The sequence below is a fragment of the Oncorhynchus nerka genome, linkage group LG11 (assembly GCF_034236695.1).
Source record: "Oncorhynchus nerka isolate Pitt River linkage group LG11, Oner_Uvic_2.0, whole genome shotgun sequence".
In the NCBI taxonomy this organism is placed as follows: Eukaryota; Metazoa; Chordata; class Actinopteri; order Salmoniformes; family Salmonidae; genus Oncorhynchus; species Oncorhynchus nerka.
The window spans coordinates 58,187,600-58,208,218 of record NC_088406.1 but is presented as its reverse complement, the minus strand read 5'-3'; the positions used below and the strand labels follow the sequence as shown (position 1 = coordinate 58,208,218).

General features: G+C 40.2%; 1 protein-coding gene across 3 annotated transcripts in view; it reads left to right on the top strand.

Moving 5' to 3' along the window:
- The first annotated feature begins 15,515 nt into the window (after positions 1-15,515).
- cfap97 (cilia and flagella associated protein 97) overlaps positions 15,516-20,619 on the top strand; it is a 37,979-nt gene continuing 32,875 nt past the window's right edge. For all 3 annotated transcript variants that reach the window (XM_029673406.2, XM_029673405.2, XM_029673407.2), the window contains exons 1-4: positions 15,516-15,757; positions 16,626-16,979; positions 17,832-18,013; positions 19,316-19,484. In XM_029673406.2, the coding sequence (XP_029529266.1) occupies positions 16,659-16,979; positions 17,832-18,013; positions 19,316-19,484 (672 nt within the window). In that variant the 5' untranslated portion in view covers positions 15,516-15,757; positions 16,626-16,658. The remainder of the gene's footprint in view (positions 15,758-16,625; positions 16,980-17,831; positions 18,014-19,315; positions 19,485-20,619) is intronic.

Below are 20,619 nucleotides of genomic sequence, written 5' to 3'. Positions count from 1 at the left end.
CTGCTGGAAGTGGTGTTGGAGGGCCAGTAGGAGGCACTCCTTCCTCTGGTCTAAAAAAAATAATATCCCAATTCCCCAGGGCAGTGATTGGCCTGTGTAGGGTGCTGTCTTTCGGATGGGATGTTAAACGGGTGTCCTGACTCTCTGAGGTCATTAAAGATCCCATGGCACTTATCGTAAGAGTAGGGGTGTTAACCTTGGTGTCCTGGCTAAATTCCCAATCTGGCCCTCAAACCATCATGGTCACCTAATAATCCCCAGTTTACAATTGGCTCATTAATCCCCCTCCTCTCCCCTGTAACTATTCCCCAGGTCGTTGCTGCAAATGAGAAAGTGTTCTCAGTCAACTTACCTGGTAAAATAATGGATAAATGAATTTTTTTTTAAAAGTGTTCTTACAACCATATTTCTTACAACCTTATTTTGTTACTGAAGCTTATATATAAAATAACCTGACAATGATCCACATCATATTGGTAGACAAAAATTGTAAGTGTGTTATGCAGGTAAACACAACTATCCTTTTGTTAGAATGCAAATCAGTAATATGAATCATTATTGATCCATCCTGTTCCATTGTAAGGGATGTAGGATTTTCTACTGCCTAGAATTGAGGCCTTTCCCCCATTCATTAGGAATTTAGCTAGGCCCCTCTTGGTTCTCATTGGCAAAGACTGAACTAACTTTAGGGGTTATATGTTAGACTCTCCTTTTCCACTTTGCCCAACATGTTATACGACAGAGGTTGTAAATAAACCATTTTTAAGGTAATATAACTTTGATCATTATTATAGTACTGTGAAACCCATAGCCGAACGGTTTCAGACTGAGCGTTTCTCAGTCTGAGGTGTCCATTTACTTACAGTAGTGTGTTGAGTAGTTATTGCTTTTCTTCAGTGGAAATACAGAATATGTATAAAAATACCAAAAGCTAAATCAAGCAGACATGTATGACTATTTTATCATGTTAATCATTCCTGAAACATGCAAACTACAAACATGAAATGCGTTATGAAGGAACTTGTGTAGGTAACAGTAGGCCTACATGATTTTCTTCATAATGCATTTCAGGTTTTGTGGAGCCTAAATTACACAATTTTCTTCATAATGCATTTATTACAAGGCTACACTTTTTCATGTACACTATCAGTCAAAAGTTTAAGAACACCTACTCATTCAAAGGTTTTTCTTTATGTTGTACTATTTTCTACATTGTAGAATAATAGTGAAGACATCAAAACTATGAAATAACACATACAGAATCATGTAGTAACCAAAAAGGTGTTAAACAAATCAAAATATATTTTATATTTGAGATTCTTCAAAGTAGCCACCCTTTGCCTTGATGACAGCTTAGCACACTCTTGAAATTATCTCAACTAGCTTCATGAGGTACTCACCTGGAATGCATTTCAATTAACAGGTGTGCCTTGTTAAAAGTTAATTGTTAAAAGCCAATCAGTTGTGTTGTGACAAGGTAGAGGTGGTATACAGAAGATAGCCCTATTTGGTAAAAGAACAAGTCCATATTATGGCAAGAACAGCTCAAATAAGCAAAGAGAAATGGCAGTCCATCATTACTTTAAGACATGAAGGTCAGTAAATACGGAAAATGTCAAGAACTTTTAAAGTTTCTTCAAGTGAAATCTCAAAAACCATCAAGCACTATGATGAAACTGGCTTTCATGAGGACCGCCACAGGAAAGGAAGATGCAGAGTTCCCTCGGCTGCAGAGGACAAGTTCACTAGAGTTACCAGACCCAGAAATTTCATCCCAACTAAATGCTTCACAGAGTTCAAGTCACAGACACATCTCAACATCAACTCTTCAGAGGAGACTGCATGAATCGGGCCTTAATGGTTAAATTGCTGCAAAGAAACCACTACTACAGGACATCAATAATAAGAAGAGACTTTGTTGTGGAAATTCTAATCAAAAGGAAGAGAGACTGCAGATTCAAAACAACAACTTTTTATTATAAGATTTGCACATCTGTAGCTGGTTAACAATCCCTTCAACAGTGCAACGTTACGAGCCCCAACGAACAAGAGTTTGGTCTCAGCTTTTAGAACCTTTTTCTACAGGGCAGTTTATCAGGTGTGTGAGAGTATGGTGGAAACATAGCACACAATTACAAACTGATGTCAGTTTTAGTTACTCCTGTCTGCTGATAGAATTGTCGCTGCTGCTCATAGCTGTGCTCTTGAAAGATACGAAAAGAACAGGATGGACCAAAAACTATGGTCACTCAGAGGCTCTTTGTCTTTGGCCGTGTGACTAAGTTGAACAGAGAAAGAGTGGAAAAATATCAGCTTCTTCTTACAAGACCTTGAAACAGACAGTGGAAATGTACAGGTTTAAGGTTCATACAGCACATGTGCAGAAAATAGTTTGTCAATTTCCACCATAACTTGTTTGGGACAAGAAACACAAGCAATGGACATTAGACCGGTGGAAATCTGCCCTTTGGTATGATGAGTCCAAATATGAGATTTTTGGTTTCAACCGCCGTGTATTTGTGAGACGCAGAGTAGGTGAACAGATTATCTCTGCATGTGTGGTTCCCACCATGAAGCATGGAGGAGGAGGTGTGATGGTGGGGGGTGCTTTGCTGGTAACATTGTCTGTGATTTATTTAGAATTCAAGGCACACTTAACCAGCATGGCTACCACAGCATTCTGCAGCGATACGCCATCCCATCTGGTTTGCACTTAGTGGGACTATCATTTGTTTTTCAACAGGACAATGACCCAAAACACACCTCCAGGCTGTGTAAGGGCTATTTGACCAAGAAGTAGAATCATGGAGTGCTGCATCAGATGACCTGGCTTCCATAATCACCCGACCTCAACCCAATTGAGATGATTTTGGATGAGTTGGACTGCAGAGTGAAAAAAAAGCAGCCAACAAGTGCTCACTATATGTGCAAACTACTTCAAGACTGTTGGAAAAGCATTCCTCGTGAAGCTGGTTGAGAGAATACCAAGTGTGCAAAGCTGTCATCAAGGCAAAGAGTGGCCACTGAAGAATATATTTGGATTTGTTTAACACCTTTTTGGTTACTACATGATTCCATATGTGTTATTTCATAGTTTATTCTACATTGTAGAAAATAGTAAAAATAAAGAAAAACCCTTGAATGAGTAGGTCTGTCCAAACTTTTGACTGGTACTGTATACAGGCACAGCAAGCATCTAAAGGCACAGAAGTAGAGTGTGGTGGAACAGATTAGCTCACTTTCCTAAATCAAAGGCGATAATTTCACATACCATTCTTTGTTGTCCTATAGACGGTGTAGCGTAGCCATAGAAACAATCCCCCCCAACCCCCACTCTGTGCCTCCCTGTTATTGTCATGCAAATGACATGACAGTGACGAGAGACAGGTTGATATGGGTTATTCCAATGTTTTTTTTTCCCTATGTAGGGTTGGGGCCCTTTTGTTTAAGCATGTTATTCCTGTGTCTAACCAGATTATTAAAACCCTGTGTGACAAATGGAGAGGAGGAGAACAGTAGCTTTGAGATGCAGCAAGGCATCATGCTTATCCCACTATGATTATTGCTTACTGGACAGTCATTGTTACTGCCTTTGCAGTTGAGCACTCTCATTTTTCTGTTAGATGGATGAGGATTGTGATTCCTGTTGGATTAACTCTACTTATACAATATGTAGCCTTATTCATATTTTTAAATTGACTCAGAGTTATAAAAGCCCAATTTACCCTGAGTATGAAACACTAGACAAAATTGGCCCAATCACGTTTTTGACCTCAACTTCTAATCAATGACTTCTATGGAGCTGTGTCGAAAAGGTATGTTTTTTCCCTTATAAGACGCAAGATGCTCTGCTTTGGGTATATGACAGTTGCGCTCCCCTGAGAAGCTGTGAGAGGAGACATGTTTTTTTGTTGCTAAGATATTCTCACCTGGCCTTTGTGTACTAGCTTGTGTATTCCTTTGTCAAAACAAAACACAATGAGAATGTTGACAATTGAACAGCAATTTTGTAAAAAGTAATTATTACAGAATACCTAGAAACAATAAAATGTGATTTATTTGAAATGTTATTACAAAAGAACTACAAAATAGAAGTTATTTATTTTAAATCCACAATTTCAATCCCTCCACAGCCTCGTATGGGATCTAGATAATTGTTCTAACCTCTCTGGATTACAACTTAATTATGATAAGTGCACTATATGAAGTGAAGTGGGCATACGCTGTATTCATATTCCGAAAGAAAGAAATTATCTCATTACAATACATGTTAATAGAAAGTTAGCAAAAATAGTGCATTCAACATGTCAATACTTTTTACAAAACCAAGTAGTGAGGAAGTCAACCTCTCCTCTACTTTGAACTATGAGAGATTGACATGGATATTATTAATGTTAGCTCTACGTGAACATTTAAGGGCCAGTTTGTGCTGCCCTGTTCTGGGTTGTTGTACTTTTCCCAAGTCCCTCTTGGTGGAAACTGACCACACGACTGGGCAGTAGTTCAGGTGCGACAAAACTAGGGCCTGTAGGACTTGCCTGATATTGTTAAGAAGGGAGAGTGGCTCTTTATTATGGACAGGCCTCTACCCATCTTAGCGACTGTTGCATCAATATGTCTTGATCGTAAAAGTAGACAACACAGGGTTACCCCAAGCAGGGTCACTCCAAGCATTTCCACATTATTCATTACAAGATTTAGTTGAGGTTTAGTGAATGATTTGTCCCATATACAATGCTATTAGTTTTTGAAATATTTAGGAATAACTTTTTTCTTGCCACCCATTCTGAAACTGACTGCAGCTCTTTGTTAAGTGTTGCAGTCAATGTAGTAGCTGACGTATATAGTGTTGAGTCATCCGCATACATAGACACACATTCTTTACTCAGAGTCAGGTCATTATTTTAGTAACGGGCCTAGACAGTTGCCCTGGGGAATGCCCTACTTGGAATGTTGGAGAGGCTACCATTAAATAATAACTTCTGTGTTCTGTTAGACAGGTAATTCTCAATCCACATTATAGAAGGTGGTGTAAAGCCAAAACATATATACGTTTTTCCAGCAGTATACTATGATCGATAATGTCACAAGCCACACTGAAATCAGTAATTTGTTTAAGTGGTGTGCATGTCGAATTTCCCTCACTATAAGCGTGCTGAAAATATGTTAATTTATTTACTGTTAAAAAACATTGTAACTGGTCAAACACCATTTTTTACAAATGTTTACTAAGTGTTGGTAACAGGCTGATTTGTTCTACGATTTGAGGCAGTAATGGGTGCTTTACTATTCTTGGGTAGCGTAATGACTTTTGCTTTCTTCCTTGCACACACTTTTTTGTAAGATTGATGAGATGGCAAATAGGAGTGGAAATATCATTCCTAATCATCCTCAGTAATTTTACATTCAAGTTGTCAGACCCAGGTGACTTCTCATTGTTGGTAGACCATAATAATTTTTTCACCTCTTCCACACTCACTTTAAAAATTATAATGCTTGTCTTTCATAATTTGGTCAGTTATACTTGGAAGTGTAGGTGTCACGCCCTGACCTTAGAGCTTTTTATATGTCTATTTTGGTTTGGTTAGGGTGTGATTTGGGTGGGCATTCTATGTTATTTTTTCTATGTTTTGGCCGGGTTATGGTTCACTCTTTTAGAAAGAGTGTCCAGATTTTGCAGCTCTTTCAGAACATCAGCTATCTGGATTTGGGTGAAGGAGAAATGGGGAGGCTTGGGTGAGTTGCTATGGGGGGTTGTTGATCGGGTTAGGGGTAGCCAGGTGGAACGCATGGCCAGCCATAGATAAATGCTTATCGAAATTCTCAGTTATAGTGGATTTATCAGTGGTGACAGTGTTTCCTAGCCTCAGTGCAGTGGGCAGCTGGGAGGTGGTCTTGGAGCTGTCCTTCTGCTTGTCTCCACCCATCTTCCCCACTTATCCTCTGGGTATTTATACACTGTCTGTGTCAGTTGGTCCTGTCTTCTCCCAGCCTCTTTTTCTCGTCCTCCTGGTTTCTGACCCTGCCTGCCTGCCGTACCTTTGCTCCACCTCTGGATTACCGAACTTTGCCTGTCCCTGAGCCTACCTGCTGTCCTGTACGTTTGCTCCTACTCTGGATTATCGACCCCTGCCTGCCTTGCCCTGTTTGTCTGCCCTTGTTACAATTAACATTGTTACTTCACAGTCTGCACTTGCGTCTTACCTTGATACCTGATAGGAGCTGAGTTTTCCTTTTTGCCTAAAATTTTATTTTAAGGTGCTCCAAAGCATTTTTACTATAATTCTTGATATCATTTATTTTTGTTTCATTGTAGTTTCTTATTCTTTTTGTTCTGTTTAGCCATATTATTTCTCAATTTGCAGTAGGTTTGCCAATTGGTCATGCAGCCAGACTTATTCTCCATTCCTTTTGCCTCATCCCTCTCAACCAATCCACAGGGATTTAACAATTTTTTCAGTCATTTTCTTAATGGGTGCATGCATTTTAGTAACTGGAGTAAACAATTTCATAAATGTGTCAAGTGCAGAGATTGGTTGCTCTTAATTACACACCAGACCATCAAATGTTCTTCACAAGGATGTAGATTTCATTCCTATGCTGTTTTTAAATACCCCAGTAGCTCGACTGATAACCGGAACTAGGTTGCAGTCACTTTAGTTTGAAGCTTATTCTTGAGTGGGCAGCTTGATCAAAGCCAGTCAATATTTAGGTTCCCCAGAAAAAATTAATCTCAGTTGATATCACATACATTATCAAGCACTTCACACATATTATCCAGCTACTGACTGTTAGCACTTGGTGGTCTATAACAGCTTCCCACCAGAATGGGCTTTATGTGAGGCAGATGAACCTGTAGGCATATTACTTCACCAGTATTTGGCATGAGATCCTCTCTAAGCTTTACTGGAATGTTGCTCTGAATATGCAACACCAACCCCGTTAGCATCGCTGTAGATGTTATAACCATGTATTGCTACCGCTATATCAAAGGTATTATCTAAGTCAGTTTCAGAGATAGTCAGTATATGAATGTCATCGGTTATTAACGATTTCATGTGCCTTGTTTCTTAGGCAACACATGTTAATGTGGGCAGTTTATTTGCACTTTTCTGGGATGCTTGATTGTTTTACTGAGCGGCTTATCAGAAGTAGACATCAATCAATCAAATGTATTTATAATGCCCTAATTACATCAGCTGATGTCACAAAGTGCTGTACTGAAACCCAGCCTAAAACCCCAAACAGCAAACAATGCAGGTGTAGAAGCACGGTGGAAAGGAAAAACTCGTGGAAAATATGGAAAATATGTGGGAAATATTACTTAAAATAAGCAAAATTATTTGCCAACAGAACAGGAAAATTTTACTTGCCAAATGTTTTTAAACAAGTAAAAATATATCAAAGAACGCACAGATATCTTAAAACTTGTGCGTGCAGACTAAAAACCAGTAATTTGTCTGGATACAAAGAAAAGATTTAAGAATCATTTTCTCAATATGTCGGAAAATGTGCTTAAATGTAGCAAATGCTAGTGCCATCATTTTGAAATAAGGCTACATGTTTAGTAAATATATGCAAAAACAACAACAAAGGCCATTGGTGGTCAAGGTGAAAATGTAAGACCAATGGGAAGATAACAAACATAACATTGCTTAAACCTTCTTATAATACTCAAGAAACGCCCTGCCTATTTATTAAAGGTTATCGGATCGGTTCTCAGATGGGCCAATACACAGTTCTGTTATCGGGACTGGAAATTAAAAAATTGTATTGTGCAACCCTAGTCAGTAATTAACTTTTTCCACTCGGCCATAGCCTTTTTATATGAAGATGTCATGTCATGGATGGCGTCCGAGAGGACTTATGTCTGCAGCACAGAGAAGAGTGTTGCAATGCACTTGGGATATGTGATGTGAAAGGCGTAATAACACGCCATGAGATACGTCACGCTGGCATAGATGTCCTCTTTTGGGAAGGTCACCACAGGCATGGTTCCAATGGCCAGTACGCAGTTGGTTTCGCAGACAATCACGACAGGGCTGAAGAGTGGTCTTGCCTGAAGTAAGGTGTTGGGGTTTCTGCAGACTGACACAAACACAAAGAGAAAAACAAATATGACCACAAAGACAATTCACACTCTTTGTAGGTTATGGTTAAGTAATGAAGTAGTTTACCCCTGTCCCTGCTATGGCTTCTCACACTGCTCAGTTCCCACACCGTATCTCATTTGAGATTCGGTCTAGTGTTAAACAGGCTAAAGAAGCATAGGCCTACTTACTGTAAAATTAATACATTTGCTTACATGATCCAGTTCTCTGGAACTGTTGGTATGTTGGTTGGCCTGTCCTGCTCCTTAGTAGCATCAGTCGATGTAGGCCCGTCTTGCTTGGAATTCAAGGTCCAGGAGCTGGGAAACATCCTTCTGGTTGGGTCTGGCCTTGGTTTTGTACATCTCCTGTAGAGTTTTATAATGTCTCGCCTGGTTCTGTAGGCTCTCAGTAGTTTCTGATGCCAGAAAACATAACAAACCCACCCAATTAACATTTAAAAATGTAGACTGAAATTAAGACCAGTGATTCCGCTGGTACTACCCCCCCCCAACCTCTCATTCCACAGAAAACACTGAAGACTAAACAGTCTTTTTTGTTTCTAGTCCCTCATTTAGAGTAGTAGTAGAAGTTGCATTTATACAGAAACACTATCCACTATTTCAATTTGTGTACTTACCACCCAACTGTTCAACCTCTGGGGTGCTGCATCTAGATTGTGGGGATCTCTCCAAGATCAGGGTTGAGGAGGTGGATTCATCAGTCTCATCAGTGGACATCTCCTGGCTGCTCTGAAATCTAAGGCTTCATGGCCTCTTTCTTGAAGGGGTCGCTCCCTGCTTCGTTTTGGGGGTTGTCACATTCTGAATCCTTTTCAAAAGCTGCTTCTTCACAGATTCCTAACAAACAACAAATTGTTCGTGTTATAAATCACATTAAACAAAATCGCATCCAGAAATGAAATGATACAAGCAGACACATGTTGCCCTGATTGATCTGGATGAAGCACATGCCTCCTATTTTGAGTGTCAGATGTTTGCACTTTGGCTGCCAGGTTCCAACAGTGCTGCGTTTGGAAGCATGTGTTGAATACCTGAGTAGTGATTTACCCACTCAGCTCCACTGGTTGTAGATCTAAACCAAAAGATAGTGCAAGCTAATTATTTCTTTGATGTGTGGTACACACAGGACAACATTCAACCCGATCAGCTACTAGCTAACTCCAGCATCACTAATAATCAACTCCATACATCTGACTCAGATGAAGGGCAAAGGGGCATTAACCAACACGGAGCTGTCACAGTGCGACAAGTAAGTTACTCGGTTGGTGGCAATCAACTGAAATTGACCATGTTTTTTAAGTACTTACATTTACTAATAGCATTCACAGTCAGTCTTCGCAACCACTTATCCTGTCACAAACATTATACTTGTCATGAACTAGTAATGTCCAGCCCGCACATGTCAGGATACTACATTCAATGTAAAATAATATATATATTAAAAAAGGATCTGACAACACATGCCACTGCTTTTGTGATAAATGCCAGAGCCAAGCATTGTCTCTCACAGGTAAGATGCTTTTTCTGAACAGAGCACAGCATTTGGTTTGTTACATTATGCAGAGCATTTTGTAGTGGTTGAGTTCATCCTCAGTGCTAGGTTGTCCACCTTACTATTGTTGATCCCTTATGTTACTGAATATGTCATAAGCAAATCAGAATATCATAGGTATACATGATGGTGTGTTCCAACCTCCATGACTGATGACTTCCTCACCTCTCTCTCTCTCTCTCTCTCTCTCTCTCTCATTTTCAGAAAGGCGTGAATGACATTGTTCTGGGGTACAGCAGTATCAATCATCACTATTGGACAACCTCAGGAAGCAGGTCAGGTCAACTTGAAAAAGATGCAATGGATATATTTGACAATTTCATTGACCCTTTTGCTGGTGTTGAAACAACATTTAGACAGGGCAGTGTTATTAAGAAGCAGTTTAGCTGTTTGGACGCAGAGGAAATTCACATTGCTCGAACCATATGCAGGATGAAATGTGGAGGATCAAAATACATTTTCATCAAAGATAATAAAATAATTTATATACCATTAGTCAAAAGTCTAGAACAGTTCTTATCAAACCCAAGGATTTTGTCTATGGTTGAAAAGGGACCCCATATGTGCAGGGATTTTTTTTTTAATGACATTGTTGATGGTGCTCTTCTAAAATCACATCCCTTATTTTCAGAGAAACCAAAGGCATTGCAGATTGTTCTGTACACGGATTAAGTAGAAATCTGTAATCCACTAGGATCCTTTGCATCAAAAACAAGTTGTTAATGGTGTACGACACCATAGGAAATATACATCCAAAATACAGGTCTAAACTGGCTGCTATCAGGCTACTTGCCATGGCTAGATCAGCAGACCTCTGTCAATCTGGTGTAGATGTAATATTGAATAGAATCAAGGAAGACATGGATGATTGTACAGTGGGGTTAAAATGCTAACTATTAATGGAGAGAAAACGATATATGGTGCCATGGTCGCTCTCTGTGGAGACACCCTGGCACAACATGAACTAGCAGGGTTCAAAGAGCGTGTGGGCTTTGCCTACAGTAAGTGCAGACACTGTGAGTGTTCTTTTGACTACATGCAGTCACACTTCAATGAGGATGCATATACTAAAAGGACATTGGAGAAGCATGTCAGACAGTGTGATGAAATAGAAAAGGCACAGACGGACTTGCTTCGCAACAGCCTGAGAACAACATATGGGATCAATACAAGGAGCAAGTTAGTTGAATTCCCAGCCTTTGATATCATACAACAAACTCCGCAAGACATTATGCATGTCATTCTGGAGGGCATAGCCCCATTGGAAGTCAAATGTGTTTTGAATCATCTTGTCTTGTCAGGACAACTTGATCTGGACTCAGTGAATTCTGTTATTCTTGGTATCCCTTATTCCCCTCTAGATGTTAGAGATCGTCCATTCCCAATTTCTGTTAGTACATTAACGTCAAGTGATGGTAAACTAAAACAGTAATCTGTGCAAATGCTTGTCCTGCTAAGGATATTGCCATTTGTTTGGGAGAGTTTGGAAGTCAATGCATATATACAACTGATAATTGAGCTAATAGAGATTGTACAGATAGTATTTGCACCTGTTCTTTCCATTGTGACTATGTCTAGGTTGAAGGAGCTTTTTCCAGACTGCAATGTTACACCTAAACAGCATTATATGATACATTTGCCATCACAGATCAAGTTATTGGGGCCAATGGTTAGACATATGTGTATGCGGTTTGAGTCTTAACATGGTTTCTTTAAACAATGGGCTTCCAAGCTCAATATAAAAAATATTTGCAAGTCTTTGATCAATCAGAACCAAATATATGAAAGCTGCCAAAATGTTGACAGTTCCAATGCACCCATTTTTTTCAAATGAAAGTGAGATGTGACCTGTATCAGAGGTTAAGAAATAAACAATATTTATGTAGAAAATTGAGGGACTTCCTAGGTTTCAATGAAGTAAACCATGCTGTATCAGTCAAATGGCTTGCAATAAATTATAATAAATACATAACTCAGAAGTCCATGATCTTTGCCAAAGTATGCCAGGTTTTGGACTGGTCAAAAACATATTTCTTGTTGATTCTAGGCTTTATTGTTTGGAATATCAACCATTTCAAACTATATGCTTTGATAGAAACGTCATGGTTTATCAAGTTGAGGTCCCACATCTTGCACAGGCCACTGAGTTAGTAGATGCTAAAAAGCTGGTTTATTTAACCTCTTACACAATTAGCAACAAGATCCAAACGTATGTACAAGTCAAATACCATCTTGGGGATGTAATAGAATTGTTCAAATGACTCAAAGTGTGTTCCCCAGATATGAAAAGTGTACTGTCTTTTTTCTGTACTGTATTTTGTCTACATGATTGCTGTGCTGTGTGTGTAAGATTGACATTAAAACAGTGAATTCCATTTGGTCTTTATCTGTTCTTAATATGTGAAGAGATGAAAAGGATAAGATGCTTGAAATAAGAAATTCTGACTTTGACAAAGCAGTTTTGTACTTGTCAGTGTTGATCAAACAGCTTTATAATTCTAGTTTCGAGCACTAAGTTACTCAGAACCAGTAATACAATCTCAGTAACAAGTTATCTTATTAAGATAATTAAGGACAAAAAATCTTGAAACAAGTGAAATGCTCCAACATAAAAACTGGCTGATAAGAAGAAAAACAAGGATATATTGCCTTGATTTAAGATATTTAATCTTACTTTTTTTTTTTGCAGTGTAATAATCACAGTGGTTGTAGAAGGTGCAACAGGTCAGCACCTCAGGAGTAAATGTCAGTTGACTTTTCATAGCCGATCATTCAGAGTATCTCTACCGCTCCTGCTGTCTCTAGAGAGTTGAAAACAGCAGGTCTAGGACAGGTAGCACGTCCAGTGAACAGGTCAGGGTTCCATAGCTGCAGGCAGAACAGTTGAAACTGGAGCAGCAGCACGACCAGATGGACTGGGGACAGCAAGGAGTCATCAAGCCAGGTAGTCCTGAGGCATGGTCCTCCAAGACAAAGAAAGAAGGAGAGAAAGAAAGAAAGAGAAAAAGAGAGAGAGAATTAGAGAGAGAATACTTAAATTCACACAGGACACTGGATAAGACAGGAGAAATACTCCAGATATAACAGACTGACCCTAGCCCCCGACACAAACTATTGCAGTATAAATACTGGAGGCTGAGACAGGAGGGGTCGGGAGACACTGTGGCCCCGTCCGACGATACCCCCTGACAGGGCCAAACAGGCAGGATATAACCCCACCCACTTTGCCAAAGCACAGCCCCCACACCACTAGAGGGATATCTCCAACCACCAATTTACCATCCTGAGACAAGGCCGAGTATAGCGCATGAAGAGCTCTCCCACGGCACAACTCAAGGGGTGGCGCCAACCAGGACAGGAAGATCATGTCAGTGACGCACCCCTTCTAGGGATGGCATAGAAGAGCACCAGTAAGCCAGTGACTCAGCCCCTGTAATAGGGTTTGAGGCAGATAATCCCAGTGGAGAGAGGGGACATGACAGTGATATTTATGTTTGAGCTGATAGTGGAGGGTGAGCTGCACACCACCTCAGTGCTAACAATATAACTCTGGTCCAGAGACACATGCTTACTGCATGCAATTGATATAGGATCAATAGAGGCATTCAAGGGACTTAGAGGGACATAAATTAAGTTACTTACATTATGACTTACAATGCTCCTGGGACTATGTACATTTTCTGCAGCACTACGACAACTCAGCGAAACAATAGTAGGGATAATCTGAGCAGGGCTTGGTTAATTGATAAGTCATTCTCTCAACGAAGCCTTGAAATGTGTGGAAAGAGTCCAGGAGTCAAGATGATTTGGATGGACTTCGTCATCAAATCAAATCAAATCAAATGTATTTATATAGCCCTTCGTACATCAGCTGATATCTCAAAGTGCTGTACAGAAACCCAGCCTAAAACCCCAAACAGCAAGCAATGCAGGTGTAGAAGCATGCCTGTAGAACAATCTTCTGTTTCCAAAAGGTGTCAAAGTTATCTATAAAAGGTATGCCAACAGAATGGCAGTAGTCTTTAAAACCAGATATGAAGTGCTAAGGGCCTCCTGAACCTCTCGTATCCGCGACCCAGCGACGGCATGGGACCAGAAATAATTGGATGCTTTTCAGAGCCTTGGAATGGCAAGCCAGACAAAATTAAACAGGCCTATTTATCTAATGAATATGTATTCGGAGGGAAGAAATGACTGAATATTAGACCTCTCACTAAAGGCTTACATCATACAAAAGATATACTCAAATCTAAACTGTTTCGCTAGCAGATTAGTAAGAATGTCAGCCCGTGTTCAAGAAGGGCCTTTTTCCCTTTATTCAGATTACAACCTCTCACTTTCGGTATTTGAAAATAAATATAGCTATTTTTAAAACAAGCGGATGGAGGATTTCTGTTTAATCCTCAAAAGACAAAACAAATATTACAACAATTTACATTGTCTAATTCTCTGTAAGGTAATAATAACCTATTTTATATTGTAAAGTGGTTTCTTGCATCATACAACACAATACAATTTACAGTCACCTATTTGGCACATCATGTTACAGACCAAGTAAAAAAGTATTAATATCAAGCCCTTCATAATGTAAAAACGTTTTTAAAAGTCTTGTGCAATGTAGGCCTGCGCTGAACACCACATATAGGCTATATCATAGAAATCAAAAACTTTTTCCACGTGAAAATGTTATGGGATTTGCTCCATTGGTTTTGTTGGTAGGCCTACATTATGCTCAGATAGCCACAGTAGCCTATTGGCTACTGTCTAAAACTGTAAGGGTACAACCTCAGTGTTCACTGTAAATTCTCACAATGTTCAAGTTTCTGCTCACAAGACCTAAAATTTGCTCAGTGCCCCCCAAAATTGTAGGGAGCATTGGTCACAGCTCTCGCAATTGTCAGGCTGTTGTTAGAATGCATTAGATTGACAGTAACAGTCAGTCAGATTAGGCTACAGATAAAACACTGGCTGATGTTGTCAAGCATATTCAGTTCATATCCATATTGTTAATATTTGTTTAGTGATTTAAATTAAGACCCCATCCCCAGAAGCTTATTCCAGCAGGCTATTGGACAATACAAGCAATTTTTACCTCTAAATCGCCTCACTATTCATGTTGAATAAATTAGAATGTCAATTTAAACTAAGCAAATTGCTAAATCGTTCAGTTTACATCTTGCCTAGGCTACTGTAGGCTATCTGAAATTAGATGTAGGCCTATCAGGGGCTATAGGCTACCTGCATTTAGCTAAGCAAACCAATGGCAAAGCTGAATTGCAATCATAAACCAAGATTTGTGTCAGTAGTCTATGCCTATAGAAATGACAAGCCAATCTAGCAGATAGGCCATTTATAACGGGTTGTATGTAGTCTTAACATTTGGCACTTATTATTAAGGCACAATTGCCAGAAAAATTGCATAACATTCGTTTTTTTAAGTTCTTCCAAGTGTTTCTTGGGTAGAGATTTCGATATCCTCTGTCTAACTTTCATCACTCTAACTCTCCTGTCAATTTTATGCCAAAAGTAGACAGAGTTAAATCGACACCCATTGATAGAAAATGATCTGGACTGAATGATCTTTTCTCTTGCAACATATTCAAATTCTTTATTACTTTAGCTAACTCGCAATACTTATTATTTCGATGGAAACCCGATCGTAACGTCATTACAAGTTACTTAGACGATAATCCTTCTTAATTTGTTCGATTAATTTATGGAAAAACAGTTTATTGGATTTAGTGTGTCAAGTACTCTCTTGCTGCGCAAAAACGATAGTTTTCAGGCCTTGGGGTGGTTTTGAGGGTCATTGGGCTAGAAATGTAAGGTAACCTGGCAACCCTGTCCACAGCGTCTAGTCTTCCGGAAAGCCACACCAAAAAGAAGACGTTGCTTAGTTACATTAGCTATTCAACCCACACATATTTAGTCTAGCTTCGTTTCATGTAACGTTAGCAAATTACTTTCAATATGCCATTTAAAGTAACGTTACATGGAGACTGCTTGGTTATAACGGCATAGGTTAAAAAAAACAAAGCTAGCTAATTAACCAACTGATTTGTCTTGAGTCATACACTTAGCGTGCATGCCAGGTAAGGTCGTAAAAAAAACATATCTAGTGTGCTTTATTGTAGCTAGCTAGCTAACGTTAGCTAGCTAGGTTAGGCTGACGTTAGCAGAGCTTTCTTGATAGGATCAGCTGCCTTGATTCGGTATTTTGTAGGATACTGACTTGATAACGTTATAGTAAAGTTAACTGTCTGTCTTTATGCTAGCTAGCTAACTTCCATTTGAGATGTGGATGTTGAGATGTACTTGAGCTAGCTAACGTTACTAGCTTTCCCATCAACCAAGGCTACACAGAAGCGTTATATGCAGTGTCCTGTAGTCAAATAAATCACTGAATGCAGAATGCCCTGGGTAACGTTACTTTGGGTACTGACTGTAAAAGTGTCAGTCTTTCTACTAGCTAGGTCACGTTAACTACTAGCTAGCTTAACAGTAACTAGCTAACGTTAACGTCAGTGATATCAAGGAACTTCAACACCTTGCTAACGTTAACGTACACATATTAACTGTTTTACTAGAGTTAGCTAGCTCTTCCATTAGAACTGTGGATGTTTTACGTTGATCAATAAAACCTGCAATTAAGTGCTAGATTCATTGTCCTGTGGTCAAATAAAATAGCTAAATGCCTTTGGCATTGGGTACTGTAAATGTGCTTTTTAGACTTCCCACATTTAGCTAGCTACTGTAGCTGACATTATGTAGGTAGCTAGATTGTGTGTGCGAGGCAGTTTATCAACAAATACAATGCATATAGGCTAAACATTGCTAATGCTGGTTTGATTAAATATGTCACCTATAGGGTCACCTATAGGCTACCGTTTCGAATTTAAATGAAGTTTTAACCAGCTGAGAGTATCGAATATAAATTGTTTTTAAATGTCCCCTTTCCAGTTCTCGACCAGAGTGCTGAAGGAGACAACTGTTATGTACAGCCCCAAAGAACTGGAGGGCGAGGTGGATCACTCGTTTTTCGACAGCGACGCTGATTGTGACAGCATCAGCAAAGAGCAAGGGAAGAGTGAAAGAAAGAGTGAAATAAGCCCTGAGGCTAGAAAGGAGCCAGACATCCAGCCGGAGGCTCCACAGACAGAGCGGCGTAGTGGTACAGAGAGGTCCGGTGGTGGTACTAGGGACCCTAGTCCTGCAGGAGTAATATTTCAACCGAGGACAGAGGAGAAGGGTCATGGCTTTGAGGCCGAAGACAGGAGGAGCAGGTCTTCTAGCATATCGTCCAATAAATCAGAGGTAGGCATGCTAATGGTGAGGCTATTTGGTGAATGTTCTGTAAGAAAGGCATGAACAAGGATTGTCTGATGAAAATAACCACTGTCATCTTTTTACCCTTTCCCTTGTGACTTTTCCCAACCCCTTTACCCAGGTCAAGGTAAAGTCACAAGGAAAGGGCAACAAGTGCTTTATTATAAAATCAGAATGCACCCTATCTGTAACCGATTTACAGTGCACATGCAGGCATAACAGTATGCAGGAGTAATAACTTGTACTAGACAAGTTGCGGGGCTCCCGAGGGGCGCAGCGGTCTAAGGCACTGCATCTCAGTGCTAAAGGCGTTACAGACCCTGGTTCGATTCCAGGCTGTATCACAACCAGCCGTGATTGGGAGTCCCATAGGGCTGTGCACATTTGGCCCAGCGTCATCCGGTTTAGGGTTTGGCCGAGATAGGCCGTTATTGTAAATAAGAATTTGTTCTTAACTGACTTGCCTAGTTAAATAAAATTGTAAAAAAGTCTGGCTTCATCATTCTACATTACGCCACAAGGTGTCATTATGCGAGGCCTAATCAAAATCAATGTCAAGGAAGCATAATTATTTGAAAAAAATATATGATTTAATCCTAAAAATGTCCATTAGAATTCCAATTGTTTTTATACAATACAGTACAGATTTAAAACAAACAGTAGTCAAATCAAATGCAATCCTCATCATTCATGTTCTTAGTGATAATCATTTCAATAACATGTCCATCAAAAGCTTGAGAACTGTTCCATGACCAGGGAGCTGCCTAAAACAAATATGTCTAACCATGGTCTATTGTAATATTTGTAGTAGTTGTAAACTATATTCACTTACCTGTCTAGTCGGAGGTGAAGGGCGGCAGCGGTGCAGAGGAGGTATCTAGCATCCACTCCAAGAGCTCCAGCGACATCCGCACGGCATCATCGGCAGAGGAGCAGGAAGAAGGCGCCGATGATGATGAAGATGGCTATCATCAGAGCCAAGATGAAAGCGAGGAAGAGTCAGGGAGGCCACTGGGTCAAAGGTTCAAAGATTTTATGATTTTCTTTCCTGATTTTTTTTTTTAGGAATCCCATATTTCCTTCTCAAAATTTAAATCAGCATACAATTTCTTATCTTCGTGTATTTATTATTTATGTGGCTATTGAGATTATGTCTTTCCCAAAGGAGGCCTGGCCAAGATAGCAGCAAACAAGCATGTAACATTATGCAGGAGTGTCAAACTCATTTCGTGGAGGGCAGTGTCTGCTAGTTTTTGTTATTTCCTTTCAATTTGTGTCCAATTAAGACCTAAACAACCAGGTGAGGGGAGTTCTTAACTAATCAGTGACCTTAACTCAATGAGTCCCACCGTAATGCTGGTGCATTTTGGACTTATAACCCTTTTTAAACATTTTTGTTTGAGCTAAAGACTACTGAGTTGGACCATTGGATGTGTTTATTTCGTCTGCATCCGTAGATACCAATACTGAATCAGAGAGGTGCGGGTGGCTGCCTTAGTTGACGTCCACATCATCGGCGAGCAGTTGTTGTTGGGGGTTAACTGCCTTGCTCATTAGTCTGTGATTAACGGGGGCTGAGCTAGAGCAGTGTTTGTGAGACAAGGGTGGATCCTCAAGGAGCCCGGGCTGGGTCTTACAAAAACGTCTGTAGAGTCCTAATTGTTTGAGCTACAAACTATTAAAAGATATCTACTCTGAGACTCACAAACATGCACATGTAACATGTTTTGCTTTATGATGTTCACAAGTTACATGAGTTGTTAGGTAAGGGGTTCTTCTACATAGAAGATCATAGGAAATCCCAGGACATAGTGTCTATAATACTGTAATAAGGTCACATACAGTGGGGAGAACAAGTGTTTGATACACTGCCGATTTTGCAGGTTTTCCTATTTACAAAGCATGTCTGTAATTTGGACACAAATTCATCAGTTCATCAGACTGATGAAAATTACAGGCCTCTCTCATCTTTTTAAGTGGGAGAACTTGCACAATTGGTGGCTGACTAAATACTTTTTTGCTCCACTGTATATGAAAGTTGGATAAATGGAAAGCCAATTTTAGATGGGTTCTCAGGACTGATAGGGTTAATTGATCAATCAAGTACAAGTGAGGAGTGAAAACCTGCAGACACTTGCCATCCGTGCAATGAATTTGACATCTGAAGCATTACAGACATAAAATCAACAGTATAGTGTTCCAATATGCAGGCAAAGCATTTGCGTCTTCTGTTTACCAGGTTGTGTTCTTATCTAGACTGTGCCATGTCATTCAGTTGGATGGGTAAGCCTTTGTTTCATGACCTTATATTTTGTTAACCCAAGGTTGATACCCGGACCTAATGGGACACAACACGGCATTCCCAAGAAGCCTGTCAGGAAGCTCCGCCACAGGAGTTTGTCCCCATCTTCCACTTCATCCGAGTCGGAGACGGATGAGAGCTACAGCAGTGGGGAGAGCTGCTCCTCCGAGCCCTCTCACTCTGTGGACATGGTAGGATTACAACTTGTTCTTGTCTAACTGGTTGAGGCTAGTCACTCAATCCTGCTCCTGGAGAGAGCTGCCGTACTGCTTGGCTTTGTACACATACCCAATGGTTACTTCAAGGAAGGGAGGAAAGAAGGATGCATTTTAAGAGTATTCGCATAGGGTCTAGCTATTTGTCCCAGCTCAGTAGTGAAACACCTGGGTTGAATTCACTACGAACCAAACGGGCTGAAATGGGGAGGGCCCTAATAAGAAACACTCATTTTTGTAGCAAAATGTTTTGCTACGGTTTGCACTAATGAAGATCAGGAAGGTAAGGGGGTCTTCTACACTGCTCAAAAAAATAAAGGGAACACTAAAATAACACATCCTCGATCTGAATGAATTAAATATTCTTACTAAATACTTTTTTCTTTACATAGTTGAATGTGCTGACAACAAAATCACACAAAAATTATCAATGGAAATGAAATGTATCAACCCATGGAGGTCTGGATTTGGAGTCACACTCAAAATTAAAGTGGAAAACCACACTACAGGCTGATCCAACTTTGATGTAATGTCCTTAAAACAAGTCAAAATGAGGCTCAGTAGTGTGTGTGGCCTCCACGTGCCTGTATGGCCTCCCTACAAAGAATGGGCATGCTCCTGATGAGGTGGTGGATGGTCTCCTGAGGGATCTCCTCCCAGACCTGGACTAAAGCATCGGCCAACTCCTGGACAGTCTGGTGCAACGTGGCGTTGGTGGATGGAGCGAGACATGATGTCCCAGATGTGCTCAATTGGATTCAGGTCGGGGAACGGGCGGGCCAGTCCATAGCATCAATGCCTTCCTCTTGCAGGAACTGCTGACACACTTCAGCCACATGAGGTCTAGCATTGTCTTGCATTAGGAGGAACCCAGGGCCAACCGCACCAGCATATGGTCTCACAAGGGGTCTGAGGATCTCATCTCGGTACCTAATGGCAGTCAGGCTACCTCTGGCGAGCACATGGAGGGCTGTGCGGCCCCCCCGAAGAAATGCCACCCCACACCATGACTGACTGATAGAGGAATTCTAAATTCCTTTATGTTTTATTGCCAAAACCAATTCACACTCATTTCTAATTCATTAATGAATTGTAAGTTCATTAATTATGC